The sequence below is a fragment of the Parasteatoda tepidariorum genome, chromosome 3, assembly GCF_982258835.1.
Source record: "Parasteatoda tepidariorum strain Cologne lab strain chromosome 3, Ptep-v5.0, whole genome shotgun sequence".
Lineage (NCBI taxonomy): Eukaryota > Metazoa > Arthropoda > Arachnida > Araneae > Theridiidae > Parasteatoda > Parasteatoda tepidariorum.
The window spans coordinates 94,633,579-94,655,618 of NC_141757.1; the positions used below are offsets into that span (position 1 = coordinate 94,633,579).

At 31.0% G+C, this 22,040-nt stretch overlaps 1 protein-coding gene across 2 annotated transcripts in view; it reads left to right on the plus strand.

The window, feature by feature from the left end:
- The window catches only part of LOC107446988 (receptor-type guanylate cyclase Gyc76C), a 223,867-nt gene that overhangs the window by 176,580 nt on the left and 25,247 nt on the right, over positions 1–22,040 (plus strand). For both annotated transcript variants that reach the window (XM_043041318.3, XM_087159811.1), the window contains exons 11-14: positions 13,321–13,479; positions 15,467–15,571; positions 17,090–17,161; positions 20,495–20,660. In XM_043041318.3, coding sequence (XP_042897252.1) covers positions 13,321–13,479; positions 15,467–15,571; positions 17,090–17,161; positions 20,495–20,660 — 502 coding nt within the window. The remainder of the gene's footprint in view (positions 1–13,320; positions 13,480–15,466; positions 15,572–17,089; positions 17,162–20,494; positions 20,661–22,040) is intronic.

Below are 22,040 nucleotides of genomic sequence, written 5' to 3' on the forward strand. Positions count from 1 at the left end.
AATCCTGAAGACAAGGAAACTCCTGGACTAGTACCCCCAGAGGTATTGATTTGTTATGGGAACATGGAGGACTTTGCAACTCGACAGATTTAACGTGCATCAGTCACCATTTATTAAACGGGGAGTCTTCGGCCGGCGGGGATTGAACCCACAAACTCCTGGACATGCGTCCAGTGCCATACCAATCAGGCTATCCCGGCCCTTGAAACTTTGATTTAAGTAAAATTGAAACATTGCCGAAGAACTTCTTTGCATAATTGTGCCACTATGGTCATCTTTGCACACAAGAAGTCTTTACTTCCCTGACCAGCTAGGTCCCTCAGTGGATTGATCGCTAAGACATGGTTCCCAGCAGAACACCGAAGTCAAGCATCACTGGCTGCGGTCAGTGTGCGGGTGGGTGACCACTTGGATCAGTCTGCGTAGGGACCGAGGGTGTGCGGTATTGCTCCTCGCTAAACTGTTCTACCGTTAAGTGCTCGACTTCGCGCGCAGGTCTCCAGGCTACCGAGGAGGGGGCGTCATCCCCTCTGCAGGGGATCAAAATTGTGATGGCATGTCTTCGGATCATCGTCAGAAATGTTTCCCAGACCGCCGCCAATAGCCCATTGTGCAGCTCTAGTGCGATGTAAATGAACTACAACTACAACTACCATGACCAGCTAGTGCCCATCGATCTGAAGCTCGATGGGCTTCCAGTCGCCACATGAAATCGAACCACTGTCCTTCACTAGGGGCTGCTCAGTGCCTTAAGCCTTAACCACTGAATCCTCGCGGCTCTAAAGCTTAACATTTTCGCAAACACTGCATCATAAGTACCGTGCTAACCAATAGGGCCACTGTGGACAACTGAAGTTTTAAGTCATTCACAAAATTTTAAGCGGAATTTTCCTTTGGAATTTTTTGTGTATTCATTCTATGCTAAAAAATCTTGGCCTCTGAAACTCTTCTATGAAATTTCTTCCAACTTCTTTTTTCTCGAAAACAATTATTTATTCAAAGTTCGCGATCTTCCCACATGTATTTTTTCCCTTTTTTAAAAGAAAAGTGGGGAAATAAATGGTTTTTAAAATTTATATGCGATATATCTTTACAAAATTTTAGCCACATTTATAGTATTCTCCATTAGATGCGACGCACTCGTATAGTCTTTTTTTTTCCTGTTGTTTGAAACATCTCTAATTCTCTTTAACTATGATATCGTTCAGAGCCCCTAGAGAAGCTGTTTTTATAGTCTCTACAGCATCAAAACACTTCACTTTTGGATTTTCTTCATTCTCAGAAACAGGGAAAAAGTAGCGCTGGGCAAGGTATGTAAAATACGAGCTGTGGGAAATGACGGGTCATCTGTTGAAAGCAATGAACTGAAAATTTACCATTTATTTTACTTATTCAAGTGTTAATAAGCATGAATTGTGAAAGCAGTCAATCGAGTCATGTGATCGACTGTTTATACTTTTTAAAAGAAATAAAAAGAAGACAGCTTTGCTCTATGATATTTTTTTCGGCTCAAAAAAAAGTTGTGAAGTTTTAGCGCTTGATTGAATGTCCTTTAATTATTTAGCTTCATTAGATTTAAATTTTTTTGGCGTACACATCATTTATTTTTTTATAATGTTTGCTGCTGTTAAAGTTCTTAAAAAGACGGTTTGTTGTGCTGCTTGCAGAAAAAATGGGTGAAATCATAGGAAAAAGAAAAATTACTTAACGAATGTAATTTTTAACAATGATAAGCACAAAAAGAATTCTGACTTCATCATGTTTGTTTTAATTACGGCTGTCGCAGAACGGAAACAGAAAGAGGAAGTCGAGAAGGAAGAAAAGGAAAGATTGCATAAAGAAGAAGAAAGAAAGAGAATGTGAACTGCATTTACCAAAAATCTAGGCACAATTTACCGTAGTAGAAGTAAGTGAAAAGTCACTATTCTCTGAAACTAGCGATAAAATAAAATTTTATCTACTGAAATTAGAATTTGCTCAATTTTCTGCTAATATTAAAGATTGGTCACCAGTTCGTAATCAGAACGAGCATATTCAGAAAGATGGCGACACAGCACAAGAAAACAAGTTTTAATATTTGATTCAAGCCATTGTTTGTAGATCTCGTGCTCGGGAAATTACGGTAAGTTTTCCACCAAAGAGAGCCAATTATGACAAAACAGTGGAAAGCTCGCTTCGGTAGAGATGATTCTTAAATAGGATACGCCGAGGAATTTGTGCAATTTGTAATTTCTGTGCATAAAAATAAGAAGTTTTCTAAGACATCTTTAAATGATAAACTCGAATCACATATGAGAGCGTTGGAAACTTTAGGAGTTGCGAATGGAAATAGTGCTTAAATATTGTTCCCAATGGTAAAATACTTCTTTGGTGAAGATTTTTTGAAGACTTGAGATCGTCATCCAAGATCTTCTAGCTCTGTTGGTACCAAGGAATGGTCTAAAAACCTAATGCAATTCATAAAAGCTGAAACTGAAGCTAAAGAACGAATCAATTTGGTGATATTTCTTGAAACGAACATAAATGTGCTCGAAACAAAAAGTAGCAATGGCTAAAGATTCCTACATTTAATAACAACACTTCTACTGTGTCGATTTGCTGCCGACATCAACTGCAGCTGTATTAAGTATAAATGTTTTGATAGCGAACATAAGATTTCTGACTGTTTTTGGCATTAAAATGTGTTTTGTAGAAAGGCAGAATATTATTTAAGAAAAACGTTGTTATTTTGCGTGTTTAGGTATCAAGCACACAGTTTAAGGTTGCCGAGATGCCTTATTTGATCTAGAAAGCGTGTGGTATTAATTTGACATTAGCTGTACTCACAAAACTTCTGCAAAAAAAAAGAGAAAAAAAAGATGAAAAAGATCAAGTTGTAAATACTGCCAAACTTTCTTATACGTAGTCTTCTAAGTCTTCTTTCTTTGAAATCCTCGCTGGTATCAAGATACAAAATTGAAAGTTTAAGATTACTTTTGTAGTTGGTATCATATAGATTTTAGACTTTGAAAAATGTTGCACGCCGAGTTTGCTATCCTTCCTTTCGCCAAGAAAGAAAAGTGCATTCACGGATTGGAGGAGTTTACAACAAACAGATTATACACATACATGATCCTGCGAGAGAAGACGCGGAACAAATTTAGCGGAAAGGCGTCTTATTAGCAAACCTACAATAAAAATCCCTTTGAACGAATTCCAATTCACGCCTGTCACTTCTGAAATTAAGCCTATCCTGGAACGGCAATAATCGTTAATTTTTTTTGACGGATATTTTAACTCTTTTGTTGTTTCGAAATGTTGAAGGGTGCTCAGAACGAGCATTCAAAACTCATCTCACCACGTTTAAAACGCTCTATCCACTCGCAAACAGGGGTGTGGCTCAAAGCATCCTGTTCAAAAAGACTATTGAAGCATTTGGTATGCTTCGTCGGTTGTCGATTTTTTAAAGCAGAAAACAACATTACAAACACAAGCTCTTTTTCTTTACAATTTGCCATAACGATTTAACAGATGAAACAAAATAAGAGTAAGAGAAACGCAACACTACGTTCAAACATTAGTCTCTAAGTCTTGGCACTTGTTTCGTAATGATCTTTATTTTACGCCATGAACTGGGAGGAAAAAAGGAAGAAGGAGGGAAGGCAGTGTGTTATTAACTCAGTTATTTTCTTCAGTACCCGTCGTATGTTAAGTAAATAAATAAATATATAGAGTATAAGTTTTACATTTTTTCTAAAGAAGTTGCTGAACTTTACTGGTCAGTAAGAAGATATTGCCGTGATAAAACTGTTTTTAAACAAAAAAATCCTTTAAGAAACCTTTGAAGATTAAGAAACCTTTTAAGATTTAGACAATTAAGCTATTATAACGAAGCTATTTTTCAATATTAATGCGTTGCGTTCGTATGTTTCTTAATCTCTCAAAAATAATCTAAAGAAAAGGAACTTTTCAAGGAATATTATAGTACTAGGAGGCTTCGCCCCCTGCTCGCTGGAGTTCGCCAACTCCCGGAACTGCTTTCGCAGTTCATTTCGGATTGCTTCGCAATCCGATGCTCGCTTTGCTCGCTCATTGGATACGCTCTTAACGTCTAGCTTTTGTATACTTTTTTGAACACTGAAGTTCCGAAAACTTTTCACTGTAGAAAATTCTAAACCTGTGCATTTCAATATTAATTTGAAATTGCAAACAGTTCACATATTTTTCTTAATCACACTATTCTAAATTTCAGTTGTTGAGAAAAGTAACTGTTGTAAGTTTTGTTTTAAAGTCTTTCCCACCAGAGGGCTCAAACCATGTGTTGTAAAACAATATGAAATAGTACTGAACGCCGGATGTAAAGCATTGGCTTCGATGAACATAATTTTGTGAGAATTTTTTTGATAATTCGGTGAGAATTCACCCGATTAGACATATGATGCTCACTACGTGCTCTTGCGCGCCGAAGCCTATCAATTAAAACGTATTAGCGCTTTATATAATACAGATTAGCCATATGATGCTTACTACGTGCTTTTGCGCGCCGAAGCCTATCAATTAAAAATGAAAACTGTTGCCAACGTGAGAAAAGAAATATCATCGGCTTTATTGATACATACGTACGTATTAGCGTTTTATATAATATAAATTTTTCGTAAACGGAAAAGTGTTTAATTACTCGATAAAGGATAAAAAAATTTACTTTTTTCTGTAAGTAAAATTAAAACTTTATCTGTATGTTTCGAAAAGATCTCATGAAACTGCTATGGCGTAGAAATATTGTGCTGTCATCTACTGATTAAATAAGATACTAATCAATTAAAAATTTTAAAAAAATATATGAAAAATTAGGATTAATTTTCTTGTTTAAAAATATCTCTTTCGCGATTCACTGATGAAGGAGTTTCTTTCGATTAAATTCCATACACATCATTCACCTCGATTCTGACGCCGATCCCCAACTTTATTTTTTAAGGTATTTTAGCTCCAAGTTTAATCGAGACTCAAAATAATTGCATTTGTAGCTAAAATGGAAAAGTTAAAAATAAAAACTAAATAACGATAATAGAATAGTAACTTAATACGAATTCAAATCATGATAGATATTTTGTATTTAAACTCTACTGCTACGTGAATTGGAGTACTTTAGACACCGAAATGAAACTAAGTTTTGTTTCATTTCTTTACAAATTTCTGTAATGCAACAGCTTTCCATTTCTCGACCAAAAATATTAAAATCTATAATACAATTGAAGAGAATTTTAAAGTCATTTTACTACATACAAATACAATTTAAAAAAATATATATTTACACTTGGAAATTTGTATTCCCAGACAAGCTTTATTGATCGATCTAAATAAAACTACTTTTTAACCCTAGAGTTCAGCTAGTCGCACATTTTATTTCTCTTCCGAATTCATCCTCAAATTTATAACTACTTTTCCTTCAGCCATCTTTCCTCGCTTATGGTCCGTATAAGCTTTCAAAGATACATAAATATACGTTCACCAAGAAAATTTATAGAATTTCTCTCCACTCCGTTTAAAGCCATTAGCCATCATCAAAGTGTGCCTTCGCATTTCATTTATTTCTGTGAAGAAGGATATTCGAGGAGAGGCTTTCAATATCCACTGGAAAATTTCTATTTACCATAAATATTTTTATATAAAAATGATACGAACTGAAAATGCTTTTTTCTTTATTTTTCATATACAAATGATCTTTCTCATAACAAGAAATTTCATTTTGAGTTATTAGGTTTATTTTATGCCTTGCATTTAGTAAAACTTTATAAATTTAATATAAATAAGTAGAGATATTAAATGCAACTTTCAAAGGAGTTATGTCTTCCAAGCAATTGATCTGAACAGCTCTTAGGAATTTTTTTTTTTTTTTTTTTTTTGTAATCAGAAGTTATTAAAATGTTTAAAAACTGTGCAATATTAGAAAGTTATATTCAAAGGTAATCGTTTTCCGAAATTTATAAACATTATATTTTAATATGTATCTAATTACTAATCGTTAAATGACATATTTGCATTGTTTACATTTTTTTTCATTCAATCTTAATTATTAAAATGCTATAAAGATATTAAATATTAGGGAATTATAATTAAATAGAATATTTTTTTAAAATTAATTGATATAAAAATATATTTTAATATTTATCTAATAACTAATATTTTAATGAAATATTATTTGCAATAATTATAACTTTTTTTTCATTTAATCTTATTAACTTGTGGTGGATCTTGAAAATGGCCACCTTTTCTTTGAGTGTTTAAAACATGATGATTTTTTATACCTTAAGTAATTTTGAAGACTACTACTAGATATATTACCGATTATAAATATAGTGATTATACATATTATATTAGAATCATGTTTGACATTACACAAAATAGACTTTTTCCTTTCACCTAAAAGGTATGAAACAAATTATTCTTCATAAAAAATAAATATTTTTAAATCTATTATTACTCAAAAGGCACAATATCTTTCACTTGAATATTAAAATAAATAAAGCATTTTCTGAGAGTCTTGATTAACGGCTTTCGAAATATTTAAATATAAAAATTTCCAGTGGGATTACAGATGAAAGAAACGACTATATATTTCAGACCGAGCACATATGGTACGGACGCCGAGAGTGCCCAAGCATAAATTAATGTGATGATGGTCCCCCTCTTTTTTGCATCAATGACAGCTTGCACATGCCTGGGTAGACTTTTCAAAAGGTTTTGTCGTAGGGATTGAATTCTAGGCGTCAATCACAATTGAATTGAGTGCTGACAGTAAGGATGACAACAGTAGCTGAATACGTAATCTGCATTCTAATTCATTCCTAAAGTGTTTAGTGGAATATATTAGGTTGTATGGAAAGTAATTTCATTTTTTTTTTAAATTTTTTGTGATAGATGTTTTTTTCTTTTTACAGTGAATGAATATTTTATTGAATCATATTTTGTCCATTCTTGATCAAATTTTTTTAGCAGTTCAAACAAATTTTTTACCTTCTTGATTGTAAGAAAGTTATATGCCGAAAATGGTGCGGTTAGCTTTCCATATTTAAAATAGCACCAAGGAAAAACTACGGAGCAGAACCAAACGAACTTTTTCACAAGCAAGCCTTGCTGTATCAGCGTTCAAATTATGTAATGATTATGTAGGCTTAAAGGGGAAGTTCTCTGTGAAAAATATAATAAAGTTAGGTAAAAAAATTACTTTCCGAGCAACCCGATATATTGGAGATCTGAGAAGACAAGTCGAAATTTTGAAACGCCCTTTTCATCAAACCATTATTGTGATGGTCTTGATATATGCATGGAAAAGTTATCCTTTTGGAAAAGAAATGGAGACTTTCTCGAAATATTGCCTTAGAGTTGAGGGATCAGAATAGTCCAGAATGCCCATTTACATCTCATAGTTCACATTTATTACCACAGAAACTAAGAAGTCATTCCAAACTTACCCTTAAACTTTACAAACTTAGAAAAACATCCCCACACCTTGATAATTAAGGGGTGTTCTGATAGTGCATACACTATTTTAGGGATATAAAGCCGATGATAACTAATTATTTGTTAGTGTCTGTATATGTATTAAATCTGTACTCTAAAGATACTTGGATACCCAAATAAATATGACTCAGGAGAAACGAACACAACGTTTATTTCATATGGACAGCACAATAGGGAATAAAAATATAACAATTATGAGAAAGTAAGTAATTGGCACAGCGCCATCTATTGATATTAATTTTAAACATGAATTTTAGATATAATTTAACATTCTCCACCATGCATCCATTTATTGGATGCATTAAATATTTATTGCACTTCTAGATTACACAGTCTTTAAATAGGTCTTTTAACAACATTGTTTTCCAATTGAATCTCACATGATCTAATTTTTCCATCTCTACCGGTAAACAAACTTTTTATCCTTCCTAACTTCCAATTATGGCACTTAACATTATCTTCTCTCATGAGAACAACATCATCAACTTTATAAGTATTCACATTTTTTGATTGTTTAGAAAACATAACAGATCTTAAATCTAATAAATATTCCTTAAAGAATCTTTTCCAAAAATGATCCAGCAATAGTAATCTATATTTCCACTTTTTAATTAATTCCACTTTATTTGACATTAAATTCAGATTATTTGGAGAAGGTAAAGTAGTTAAACGTGACCCAACAGTAAAATGTGAAGGAGTTAAGGGGTCAGGCTCATGTAAATCATTGTAAACATAAGTTAATGGCCTAGAGTTAATAACCGATTCTACTTCAGTTAATACAGTATTTAATTCTTCATAACAAAGAGAAGTTTTACCCAAAACTTTTTTTAAGCAATTTTTAACAGATCGCACAAGCCTTTCCCAAAAGCCTCCCCACCATGGGGAACCTTCTACAATGAATTTCCATTCTAATTGATGCTTCTCTAAGAAGTTACACACTTCATCATTTTTACACATTTTATACAGATATTTAAGTTCTTTATCGGCAGACTTAAAAGTTTTAGCATTATCAGAGTATATAACTTTACTAATACCCCTACGAGCAAAAAATCGTCTTAATGATAGCAAAAAACATTCAGTGCTTAAATTAGATATTAATTCTAAAGGAATATTACGAGTAACAGTACATGTAAATAAACTTATATACACTTTAGTATTATCTTTTAAATACAATGACCCAGCAAAATCAATACCAGTAATCTCAAATGGTTGAGATTTCTCTACTCTATCAATAGGTAAAGGTGAAATAATTTCTTTACCCCCTTTAGCTGTAAATTTTTTACAAATTCTACAATTATACAAAGTAGATTTAACAAATTGTCTCCCTTTTAAAATCCAAAACTTACTTCTTACCTGAATTAAAGTTTCATTAACACCATTATGCAATACTTTTTCATGACAATCATAAACAATTAATTTTGCAAATTAATCATTAGAAAGAACAATAGGATATTTTTCATACACATTTAAAGATGAATTAATCAATCTAGTTTTCACTCTAAGAATACCTTTATCATCTAACATAAGATTAACGTTAGCTAATTTACAATTTTTATCCATACATTTATTTTGTTTGAGATTTTGGATTTCTGAATAAAAACTCTGTGCTTGGGACGTTTTAATCCAGTAATCCCAATATTTTTCAGTTTCCAGTACAGAAATCGGACCTGTGCACTTTTGTTTTGTCTTCAGAATACTAATAAATCTGAAAACGTAGGATGTCACACGCAGTAATTTTCGAATTTTACTGAACTTCGAAATGCACAAAATAGGTTGAATTTCACAATTTTTAACAACAGGTGTCATATCACATCTTTCTTCATCACAAGAAGAAAGTAATGCGATTTCAGAAGAATTTTTATCAGGCCAGTTTTCTTCTGATTCGGATAACCAAGAAGGACCATAGGCGCACACACTGTCACACACTAAATCTTTGATTTTTACACCACGGGTTATCTTGTCAGCCGGATTATCACTGCTTGGACAGTGATACCACATTTCTGGAGATGTACTTTCTTTTATTTCACTGACACGATTTTTCACAAAAGTTTTCCAACGGTATGCTGATCATCTAATCCAGTTGAGCACAATTGAGCTGTCAGTCCATAGACGAGCTTTTGCATCAGGAAATTGCTCCTGCACAACTTTCAACAATCACACTCCAATAACTGCAGCCATGAGCTCCAACCGAGGCAAAGTCATTTTCTTTAAAGGAGCTACCTTTCCTTTGGTTATAACAAACGCTGTTCGAATTTCACTAGAAACGGTGAATCTCAAATAGATAACAGTTCCATATGCAGTTTGCGAAGAATCACAAAATACATGTATTTCTAAACTCTCTGGAGTCTCTCTCGATCGAAAATACCAACGTGGTATATTGACTTCACATAATCCTTGTAGTTGGTTGTACCAGCAGTTCCAATTGGCTTTTATTTCTTCTGGCACCGGTTGATCCCAATCAATGCCATCTAGCCAGAGTTTTTGAAACATAATTTTTGCTTGAATGGAAAATGGCGACAGGTAGCCCAAGGGGTCAAACAGTCTCGATGAAATCTGAAGAATAGTTCTTTTGGTCAGTTTCTTCTCTGAAGGAGTATCCACAACATCATCTGGTGAGAATGTAAAACAATCATCTGTTGAAGAGTATTTCAGTCCAAGCACCTTTGATGTAGCTTCAGGCATATTTAATTTTAAAGTTTTACTTTCTGGGAAAAATTCTTTCTTTAATTCTTCTGAATTAGTGTTCCATTTGGTAAAATTCATTGATGCTTCATCCATAATTGTTCTAGCTTCATGATAGATTTGACGAGCCTCGTCTTCTGAGTCTACTCCAGTGATGAAATCATCGACATATAAGGAATTGTCTAGTAGTTGAACTGTCTTAGGATAAATATCTTGAAATTTCTTCAGATGATGCTTAATACATGCAGCAAGCAAAAATGGACTTGGCTTGGCTCCAAAAATTAGTCTACAAAATCGGTACACTGTAATTTTAGGACTTTGTAAATCCGACTCATCATCAAGCCAAAGAAAACGCATGGCATCTCTGTCCTCTGGAGAAATAGAAATTTGATGAAATGCTTTCTCTATATCCGATGTCATAACTATTCGATATTTTCTGAAGTTCAGGAGAATTTTTAGTAAATCCGGTAAAAAGTTCGGTCCATCTAAAAGGCAGTCATTGAGAGAAAGTTCCTCTTCTTCTTTTGATGAAGCATCATACACAATCCTTAATTTTGTAGTTGCGTGTTCAGGCCTTATCACTGCATGATGAGGAATATAGTATATTATGTCATTGCATTTTGAATCATCACCAATTTTTTCTATTATTTTTTCTTTTAATTGCCCTTGAATAACTTCTTTATATTCTTCAAATAATTCTAAGTTCTTCCTAAATGTTTGCAACAATTTGAAAAAACGAAATTTTGCATTAAGTTTTATTTTTTCTTCCTTCCACGGTAATTTAATTTCATATCTCTTTTCCTTCTGAGTGATTGATGAAGAAAATAATTCCACAACTTTATCTGTTTCTTTTTCTTCGCAGATATTTTTTATTCCAATTGATTCGGTTTCCCAAAACATTTTCAAGGACTCGTTTATACTCATATTTTCTTCCAGGGTCAGATTAGTCATAACATTCGTCAATTCATTACAGTCTGAGGAGGGAAATTTCCCTTGCACACACCATCCAAAAATAGTTTCAAGTTCAACAGCAGAATAATTAATTCTTTTAATTCGATCATTACTTATAGACCACAATATGTCGGCGCCAAACAAAATCGAAACATTTTCACCCATAAATCTAGAATCACTCCACTTAGGCTCTAATAACGTTATTCCAAGGCTCTTCAGTTTATTTTTTATTTGATTACTTGGCATTTTTATGTTCGCTGATGTAATCACTGAAACTTCGATGAAATCAAAAGTGATACTTTTCTCAGGGTCATTAATATTTCTTAAAGTTAATTCTACAATTTTGTTTTTATATTTTTTCGGGTGATTTTCACCAAATGTATGAATTTGCATTTCTTTTTCTCCTTTAACTTTTAAATTTAATTTTCTGGATAATTCTTTAGTAATAACTGAAATTTGAGAACCTCCGTCAATAAAACATCTTACAAAACAATGATTTTGAGGTCCTTCTGCTATAGCATTTACAGTTTGTAAAACTATATTAGATCCAAATTTAGATGAAGAATTTTGACTTACTTCTAATGTTTTGGACTCCTTCTCTTCTTCTTTGTCATTCAAGTCCGATTTGAAACAAATTGAGTCATGATGTTTTCCTCTGCATTTTTTACACGAAAATTTATTTCTGCATTGAGTAGACATATGATTTCTTCCGAAACATAAAAAACACCTTCCTTTTCTTCTTAGGAATTCTAGCTTCTTTTCAATATCAAAAACATTGCAGTTATACTTTGAATGATTTTCACAGTCACAAAAAATGCATCGATAATTTATTGTTGACAAGGCTGATGCAGTTCCAGGTTTATTCCGATAGAAGTTAGATTTTCCCTTCTGCTCAAATCTTGATAAATCTTGGCTATAATTATTCTTCGTGTGACTAACTAAGCTAGCCGCTTCACGACAGTTTATTTCCTTTTTCAAGAAACTCATAAGTTCTTGTATATCAAATTCTTTTTCTGATTTCCGACATCGATTGAATTCAAAATTTAGCTCTTCTGGAAGCTTCTGCTGAATAATTGGGCATAGTAAATTTCCATAACTTCCTGCAGTTACATTCAATGATGACAGGCTTCTTATTTGTATTTCACATTCATCATATAGTCTTCTTAGAGCTTTTAAGTTGGAAACATTTCGAATAGGTTCAATAGCAAGAAGTTTCGTCATATGAGAGCTTATTACAATGTCCGTTCTTCCAAAACGCTCTTTCAGAATCTCGATAGAGGAATCATAATTCTGATCACTAATGGCAAATCCAGATATAGATGCGACAGAGCTTCCTCCAAGCAAGGATTTCAAATATGCAAATTTTTCAGTCTTTCGTAATTCGTTGTTGTTATGAATAGCTGTTTCAAATTGATTATAAAAATCCAACCACTTGGTCGAATCTCCGTAAAATGTTCCTATTTGCAGACGAGGTAAGTTCATTATTTTTGATTCAGTTTTAACAACAACAGTTTCGTTTCTATCACTTTCGATATTAATTTTAGAGTTAGAAGAACATTGATTTAAAAATCTCTGAATCCTACCATTCCATGTCACTATTTTTTCTTGATATTCTTGGCAGGTGGTTATTTCGTTTTCGAACTCCTGTTCAGCAACAGTGTATTCCAGTTTTTCATCCAATCGTTTTAATTCCATCATTTTTGCATTTAGTTGCTCACTTAAATCCAATAAAAGTTCTGCTTTTTCAGCATCCTGCGATTCATCTGCAAAACTCGGTTCAATTTTCGATATCAATTTGGTAGTTAGCCGTCTTACCACAGTTCGTTTCATTTTTTGATTCCCTATCACTTCTTTCGTAGCCATCGTTCTAAATTAATTTATCCAAGTATTCTTCCAAAAATTTTCAATTCCATAAGAAGTCCCCTATTCCAGGGATTTCGGCACCATATTAATTCTGTACTCTAAAGATACTTGGATACCCAAATAAATATGACTCAGGAGAAACGAACACAACGTTTATTTCATATGGACAGCACAAGAGGGAATAAAAATATAACAATTATGAGAAAGTAAATAATTGGTACAGCGCCATCTATTGATATAAACCATCTATAAACATAATTGCCATCTATAAACATAAATTTTAGATATAATTTAACAATATGAAATTAAAACTTTTTTTTCTAGATGAGTATCCGTTCCGAAGGATCTTTAGAATCCAAACTTACGGGGCAAACGTTTACTCACACTGCACTGTACAAAGGAACATTGGTCGCAACAAAAACGTTGAAATTCAAAAGCCGCAACATTGACATCCCTCGAGTAACGAAGAAAGAAATGAAAACGGTAAGTTTAAAATGATTGTAAAAATAATGCAGCAAGTTTAAACCGTATTATAGCTCAAGGTTCAGATAAGATGGATGTTGCCGAACCAATTTTTATAATAGTGTACCTAATTATTTTAAATGTTGTTTGCATTTATATTTTTATTTACGTGTGTGTAATTATGAGAGTATTTTATTTAGTGGTACAATTTTCATACCTTCATATAAATATATATCTGTTCATCTCAATACCGTTACGTAGTATCGTGCAAAGCAACTCGTGAAGTAATTTACATTTTCATGCAATTGAAATGCTCTCTAATGATTAGAATCCCTCCCTACGATTGCTAATTGCTCCTGATCAGTTTTTGAATTTAGCATTTGGTAGTTAAAGGGTTACTCTTTGAATTGGGTCATTATTTTCTGCTCTTCACTTGTGTTACATCCTTTCTTAGACACGATTTTAACCGTGGGCGGAGAGAATTTTTAACTGTGAATTTCTATTTAGTGTTAATACGCTGCGTTTCGATATTGTCATAGATATTCGTGTCTGCCTTCAGAGGAAATATAATTTCAACTGCTTAATAGCATCAACTGCATTAAAAAAGAAATAGATTTTTTAAATGGTGGTGAATAGTACTTTAAGCTTAGAATGATGAACACGATTTTGTTTGATTTCTTTTCTAAAAATTTATTTTCGTATAATTATCTATTTTAAATTTTTAAGATGTAATTTTTGGTATTCGTTTCATGAAACAATATTTTTTTATTCTCGTTTTTTGACAATTTTATATTATTTCTTATTTATTTTACATATATCTATCTAACCTGATCACAACTTCGTAAGTATGAGTCAAAAGCATTTATTTAAGAAATATGATGAGATAGAACTATAATGAGAATTAGAACTGAATGAGAGAGCGTAATTGCAATAACATAGCACAAAGTTATAATTTATTTAATAATGTTAATTCAGTTATTTGAAGGAAATATATAAATGTGAAGAGAAAGCGGATATTGATGGAAAGCGAAACAGTTTTAGATTTCCTACCCAAAATTAATTCATTAATTTTAATTAGTAATTCGAAAGAACATCTCTTAATTTAAAGTTAATATGATATTTTTAATTTAACATATGTACATAAACTTGTCACGGAGTGGATCAATTCTAACTTTTTGCAAATTACTTATCGCCCAATTACTCATAAGCGGAATGTCCAACATTGAAACGAAATTGTTATTCTTACATCAGCAGAATTTAGCCATAGAGATACAATTGTCCTCTTCGTCAATTGAAAAAAAAGTTTCCAAATGTTACCGTTAAATCTAGAATCTAGGTTTTCGATCGAATATTGCTTCATTTGCATAAGGACTATTTAAATACCCGATCTTCTCTTTATATATTTTTAAAATCATACTAAAAGTGAAATTTAAAACTGCACACATTAAGAGTCACAAATTTATATTTAAGTGAAAAATGAAAAATGCATTTTGGTGCTTCACTCATATATATACTTAAAAATCCAAGTTATTAATCAGATTTTTAAAGGTAAAAAGAATCTTTATTTCACTGTAGTGAAAAATATGTAAACTGAAAAGAATATTTAATCGCATAAATGGTTTTTATGCTTTGCTCTAAGGAAGCATGTGGAAATTACTGAATTTTACCACATTTAACATACATTATAAAACAATATTTTATTGTTAATTCTTCCAAAGTCATTGCCAAATTTTTTCAGTAAAAACTATCGTATTTTTTGGTGTTGCCATAGAGCCAGAAACGTAAATTTTACCATATTTTGATAGTTTTGATCATGCTTTTTTTCTCAGTTCACTTAAAATGATATGAAGGTTGCATTGTATTTGAACAATATTATGGTTCAATCTTGAATGGACATTCCTGAAAGTGTATGGCTAACTTATAATTAATAAATAATCAATTTTGAAATCTTTATTGGTTGATCTCATTATGTAATAAGAAGTTATAATGATTAATATTATTTTTTTAGATGAGAGAGTTGCATCATGATAATATTAACCCTTTTATTGGCGCCTGTGTTTTGCCACACTACATAATTCTAGTTACAGAATATTGTGCAAAAGGTAGTCTAAAGGTAAGTTTTTCTCTTAACAACTGAACACAATTTTTAATTTTCATGTTAATTATTTTTCTTTTTGTAATAATTTTATTGACATAAAATTAGTACATTATCATTTGAAGAAAACCAATATTTACTCAAAAAAATACCTCAGCTTTCGAGGGTTAAAACTTAATTTCATTAGTAATGTTCAATAAACTCTTCATTCTTTTAATTTAAGTCAAACTATGTTTTAAGCCTATGAAAAAAACTTGCCATAGAAATTTTTCTTTCTGAAATATTGTTTAAAACTAAAAAAAAATATTATTTAAAAATATTTATTCTTATGAAATTTCTTACGGAAAAATAATTTTACTTGAATTGGATGAGAGTGCCAATGATAAATATGAAGAGACATATACGATATATAAAAATGCTGTCATCTCAAGAGAGATATTCGTTATTATTCAATTAATTGACACTCGGTTTCACTAATTAGTTGATTAATAGTAAATTTAATTGACATTTCAAGAATTGGTTAACATCAATGATATATCTCTAATTCGTCAGTTTGAAACAGCTATAAAGTCAATTTTTTTTATTTTTAGCATAAAGTTACATCTTTGAATAAGTTATTGAATAGATACTCAAAGTTAGAAAAGTATAAAATTTTACTTTTAATTAGTTTAAGTTATACATAAAACAAATTGCTAAAATATTATATAATGTAAAAAAAAAAATATGTAAATAATACTGTATTTAAACTTCAGAGCTCAAATTTCTATGTACGTGAACATTTTTGATAAGTATCCTTAGTTTTCCAAAAACTCAAAGAAAAACCTTTACCGTTTTTCAACCATTTAAAACTAGCATGGTTTCAAAACCGTAAAAAAGAAATTTAACAGGACAGGAGATAGTTTAGCAGCTTTATGGTGCTCTCGTCTATACGGGAATGAGAGTATTGCATTCTAATAGCCCAGGGTCACAAACTGGGGAGTACAGGATACTGGAAACTCTTCATGAGCTGAAGGGACTAGGAGAAAGATTGTAGTGTCAACACTGAGACTCGAATCCCGCACTGTTAATCATGAGATTGACAGATTAGACCTCTCAGCTTTAATATGTACCTAGCTGCAAGGAACTAAGTGGCTTCATTAGGTGGGTTTAGTGCGATGAAATTCTGGTTGTTTAACCGTATTATCCGAAAGCATTTAATATAAGGTTTTTCTCACAGTTAACTTTTTGAATATCATCTTATTTATGGTTATTTTACTGTTTTATTTGAATATGGTAAAATAGCAATTAGATAAATTGTTTTTTAAAAACTTTTTTCGAAAAATTTCTAACAGTGTAAAGTATCAAATAACATATTTTCTTAGTACTATTCAAATTATAAAAAGTTTTTAGGGAGTGTTTTCACTAAAATCAATAATATCAAATTAGGATATCGTCTTAAACAATGGAACGTATTAATCTCAATTAAAAATTGATAGCTTAATGTAAAAAAAAATGAGATATTTGCTTAAGGATTTATATTCTATTTACCTATTTCAGGACATACTTGAAAATCCTGACATTAAATTGGACCATATGTTCATAGCTTCCTTAGTATTTGATTTAATAAAGGTAATATACTTTTATTCGAATAATAATTAAATTGAAATATAATGATTCTGTTATGATTCTCTTCTGAATATATGCAAATGCAACGAAGGAATAAAATGAACTATTCATGCTTGATTCATTGCAAAACATATTCCTCTTTTAGAAACGTATATACTAGCCAAACATTTTTGAACAAAACTTCTGCTTCTATCAAATAAATTCATTTTAAAAATGAATTTATTTTATTACTGTTTATTGAAAAATAAATTTTCTACTCATAATCGCTTATTTTTATCAAAATTTGTAATGGTTTTGTTTACATCGTGGTGGAGGGGGGGATTAAAGTGAATGAACACTGTAAATAATTTCGGATCAAATTACGGCTTTTTTCCGTAAAGGCCATTTTTTATAGGAAGCATGTTACAGAACATGAAAGTCTGATATATCATAATTTATATGCTAATATTTATTGCAAAATCCTTGAATCACTCAAATTAAATAACTATTACTGTGAAATTGGCAAAAATTTACTGCAAAAATGGATTTTACGGTAAGGAGGATTCTTAGGATCCTGCACCCAAAGTGCCGGTGCATTATAACGTAATTTTATTCGGAATTTTTTACAGTGTAAAGTTGTGGCAGAATGTGGAATATGTTACACTACTCTGTCAAACATAATCAGGGAAACGTAATCTAAATTAACTAATCCAGTGTTGGTTAAAGTATGTCTGATGCGAAAATCAGAAGAAAAAAAAAGAAACGGGCGAAAGAAAGTAAAGAAAAGAAAGAGAAAAGAAAGTAAATAATCACATAAATATAGGTTAAAATAAGTAAAGGTTAGTATGAAAATAATTACGAACAGCTGAAAATCAACTTGAAAGTTTTGATTTAATATCTGAAATGAGGTTTAGACGTCATCGCGATTTTTTTGAGATGGAAGGCGTCAAAAGCTGGAGAAATTAAAACACCGCTATCTAGTTAAATAATGTATGCATTCCGAATATTTTTATAATTTTATATAGAAGAGATTATGATCATACCTAAAATTGTATAACCAATAATCTCGATATCATTATAAGATTATTAATTTCACGCATGAAAAATATATTTTAAAATTCATGAGGTTTTGTGTTATACAGATAGATAGATAGATTGATAGATAGATATAGATATAGATATATATAAAATAGAATTAGAAAGAAAAATGAAACAAAAAAATTTTAATGTGAAATGTGAAGACGCAAAGATTCTCTTCAGGACATATTTCTTTATGTTGTGATATTTCGATACAAAGAATAATTATCCTAAGATAAACATTATTCTTTATAATGTATCGATATCGTTAAAAAATGAAAATACATTTGAAAATATGAGTTGGAGCTGAACGAAACAAAAACAGAAAACAAACTTACTCATAAGGAATAAAAAATAAAAATGCCTTAAAAAATAGATATACTAGTTTAACTGTTAAAAAAATTCTCTAAGAATAAAAAAATAAAAATGCCTTAAAAAATAGATATACTAGTTTAATTGTTAAAAAAATTCTCTAAGAATAAAAAAAATAAAAATGCGAATTGAGTATATATATTAATGACTCGCATAAAAACACTATTGCCTTAGTTAAGTAAATATATTATATTAGTAAAGTAAACAGTCATAAGTAAAAATTTGTACCTTTTTAATACAAATTCCTTTAAACTTTTAACGTAATCTTGCCATATTAAGATTGGTTTAATTTGATTCAGCATAAAAAAGAAGAATGGAAAAATGCTTTTTAAAGGTTGCAAAAGCTGTTCTTGGTTTTAAGAGCAATTTCCCATTGTTTTAATCACTCCTACCTAGTTTTTAGCTAAATGTTGCAGTGATAAAGAACAAATATTGAAGTTTGTAACGCATACTTAACTGTCTTTATTATTGAAAAAGTATTATGGCATCCATAATAATTTCCTTATATGAGATTATTTATAGGATATACGAGTATATGTTACCGGCAAAGTATGAAATACGGCATTATATATAATGCCTAAAACTAGCCGGCAAAGTATGAAATGATTTATATTTCACACATTGCCTAGGCATTATATATAATGCCAGATGTTATTTAGGCAAAGCATGAAATAAACGTCCTGATGAGGTTATTATGTAAATAATGTGCATGTTACTGTGAATGACCGAAATCAGTGGTTGTTGACTTTCACCGGTGAATGTTGACAATCACATAGTCGCTTTGGTGAATGTCTGAATTATTTATTACATCCGATTTTATATTAATTTATTCGTGGATATAATTACATTTATTCGATATTTTAATACTTACTGACGATAGATTAGAAGAAACGTCAGTGTATGGAGTATCGGGCAAATATATACCTGACAATGATACTTGACCTTAAAAAAATATCAGTGTAGGGTAAACCGGGCAGTGGAACTGAACCTTAAAAAAACATCAGTGTATGGGTATACCGGGCAAATGTATACCGGGTAGTGGCCCTTGACCTTAAAAAAATTTTTTTAAGGTCAAAGACCACTGCCCGGTATACATTTGCCCGATACTCCAAACACTGATGTTTCTATTAATCTATCGTCAGTAAGTATTAAAATATCGAATAAATGTAATTATATTCACGAATAAATTAATATCAAATCGGATGTAATAAATATTTCGGACATTCACCAAAGCGACTATGTGATTGTCAACATTCACCGGTGAAAGTCAACAACCACCGATTTCGGTCATTCACAGTACCATGCACATTATTTACATAATAACCTCATCAGGACGTTTATTTCATACTTTGCCTAAATAGCATTCGGCATTATATATAATGCCTAGGCAAAGTATTTTTACATACTTCTCATATTTCATACTTTGCCTAAAAACTTCAAGCATTACATATAATGCCTAGGCATTATATATAATGCCGGCATTTCATACTTTGCCGGTCACATATATATTTAGTAAAAGTTTAATTGTTTTTGTCATTCATTTCTTAAACTGTTGGAGCGGATTTAATTTACGTATGATGATTTTGTAAAAAAAGTATTATTACATAAATGTAATTATTATTTTAACTTTTAATGTTTCTAAGAATCAATTTGCTTTCACACTTATGTCTTTTTTCCGTGAATTGCTCAAAAAAAGAACTATTGCAACGACTAATTTTCTTAGAATTTACGAAGTCTTTACTTTTATTTGTGAGTTTATTAAAAAAGATCTACTTAACAAAATAATTATCTGTTTTTATAAAGACTCTGTTAATTAAGACAGATTTGTATTTGTTAACAGCAATAAAAATTAATTAGTATTTAATAGAAAATTCGGGTTTAATTACGAATATTTATTTATTTATTTAGGGTATGATATTTCTTCATGACTCTGACCTGAAAGTTCATGGAAATTTAAAATCAAGCAATTGTGTAGTGACCAGTAGGTGGGTTTTGCAGATAACTGATTATGGCCTAAGAGAACTGTGCACAGCAGCTGAAGATGAAATATTTTTGAACTATGACCACTATCGAAGTAAGAAAATATTTTGAAAGAAAAATGAATTTTAATACACCTGCATACCATAGAAGAATAGACAAAATATTTTTTTTACAGAAATGAGCTCAGATGATTCGCTAACCAATATTCATACTAAATCGGTTTATACATTTAAAGTGAATCAAGGAGGGGAGAAAAATTATTTAGTAAGCATGCAAGTAAGCAGATATCAGCTGTCCCCAAAATGGCATACGCTGTAAAAAATACGACTTCCTGCGCTGTACTTCAAAAAGTAAAATTTAGTTTCACGAAGTTTTAGATTCGTTATAAAGTTCGTTTATTGATGGCGCTGCTGGCCGAAAACTATCAAGCGTTATATAGTTGTTTGATCGTATTTAGCGTGCTTAAGGCAGATATCGGCTGTCCACAAAATGACCTAAGCTATGAAAAGTACGACTTCCAGCCCTCTATTTCGAAATATAAAATTTAGTTTCTCGATTTTTTAGATACGTTACAAAGTTCATCAAGATGGCGCTGCTGGTAGGAAAAAACTATCAAGCATTATATAAATGTTAGGGAGTCTGTTTATTTTGTCCTCAGACTGTACCATACAAATTATGTTTTTTTATAAATTCTTTAGAATATTTTATCAGTTTGCAGTGCTAAATTTGAAACAACAAGAGAGTAATTCTGAGGATTTAAACAAAACGTACATATCTATTTCAATCAGTATTTTAAACAAATTTTCAAATTGTCATATATCTTCAGGAGATCCTTTCGCATATAAGTAGCAGATCGATTGCATTTTTATAAAGAAGCTAAAGCTTGGTAAATAAATACTTTTAATTTCTAATTCACTTTTTAAAAAAAATTGTAATAAGCTTATCTTGTAACAAAAATTAAAGAAATTGGTAAGTATACTTTAAATGTTAAAAGTGACTAATGCTCCGGAATTTCTACTTTATTCACATATTCATTGAGGCAGTGGCATGCTCGTGTTTTTGTCTGAAACTCTGAACTGTCAGTTTTTCTTTTCACCACCAAATTCTAAAGAGCAGGATTCGATCTTCTATGTAATATTATTTTGTTTCCTCAAATTACAAAAGCGTTATTGATGGAATTTTTTTTTCTTACTTTTCAACCTGACGCATCCCTAAAAATTCTCAAAGGAAAAAATAATAAAAAAATACATGTATATGTATATATGAGTTCAAAATGTAGAGAAAACAAGGGAAAAATTACAGAACAGTGAAAAAAGGGGAAAAAAAGAAGAAGAAGATTAAAAATAAAAATAACAAAAAACCGGAAAAAGACGGACAAAAAATTTAAAAAAATCCAGATATTAGAAGATATGATATTTTCATCAGCTCACGCGATTATATCTGCAAAAAAGAGTGCTTTCTAATATTGCATCAA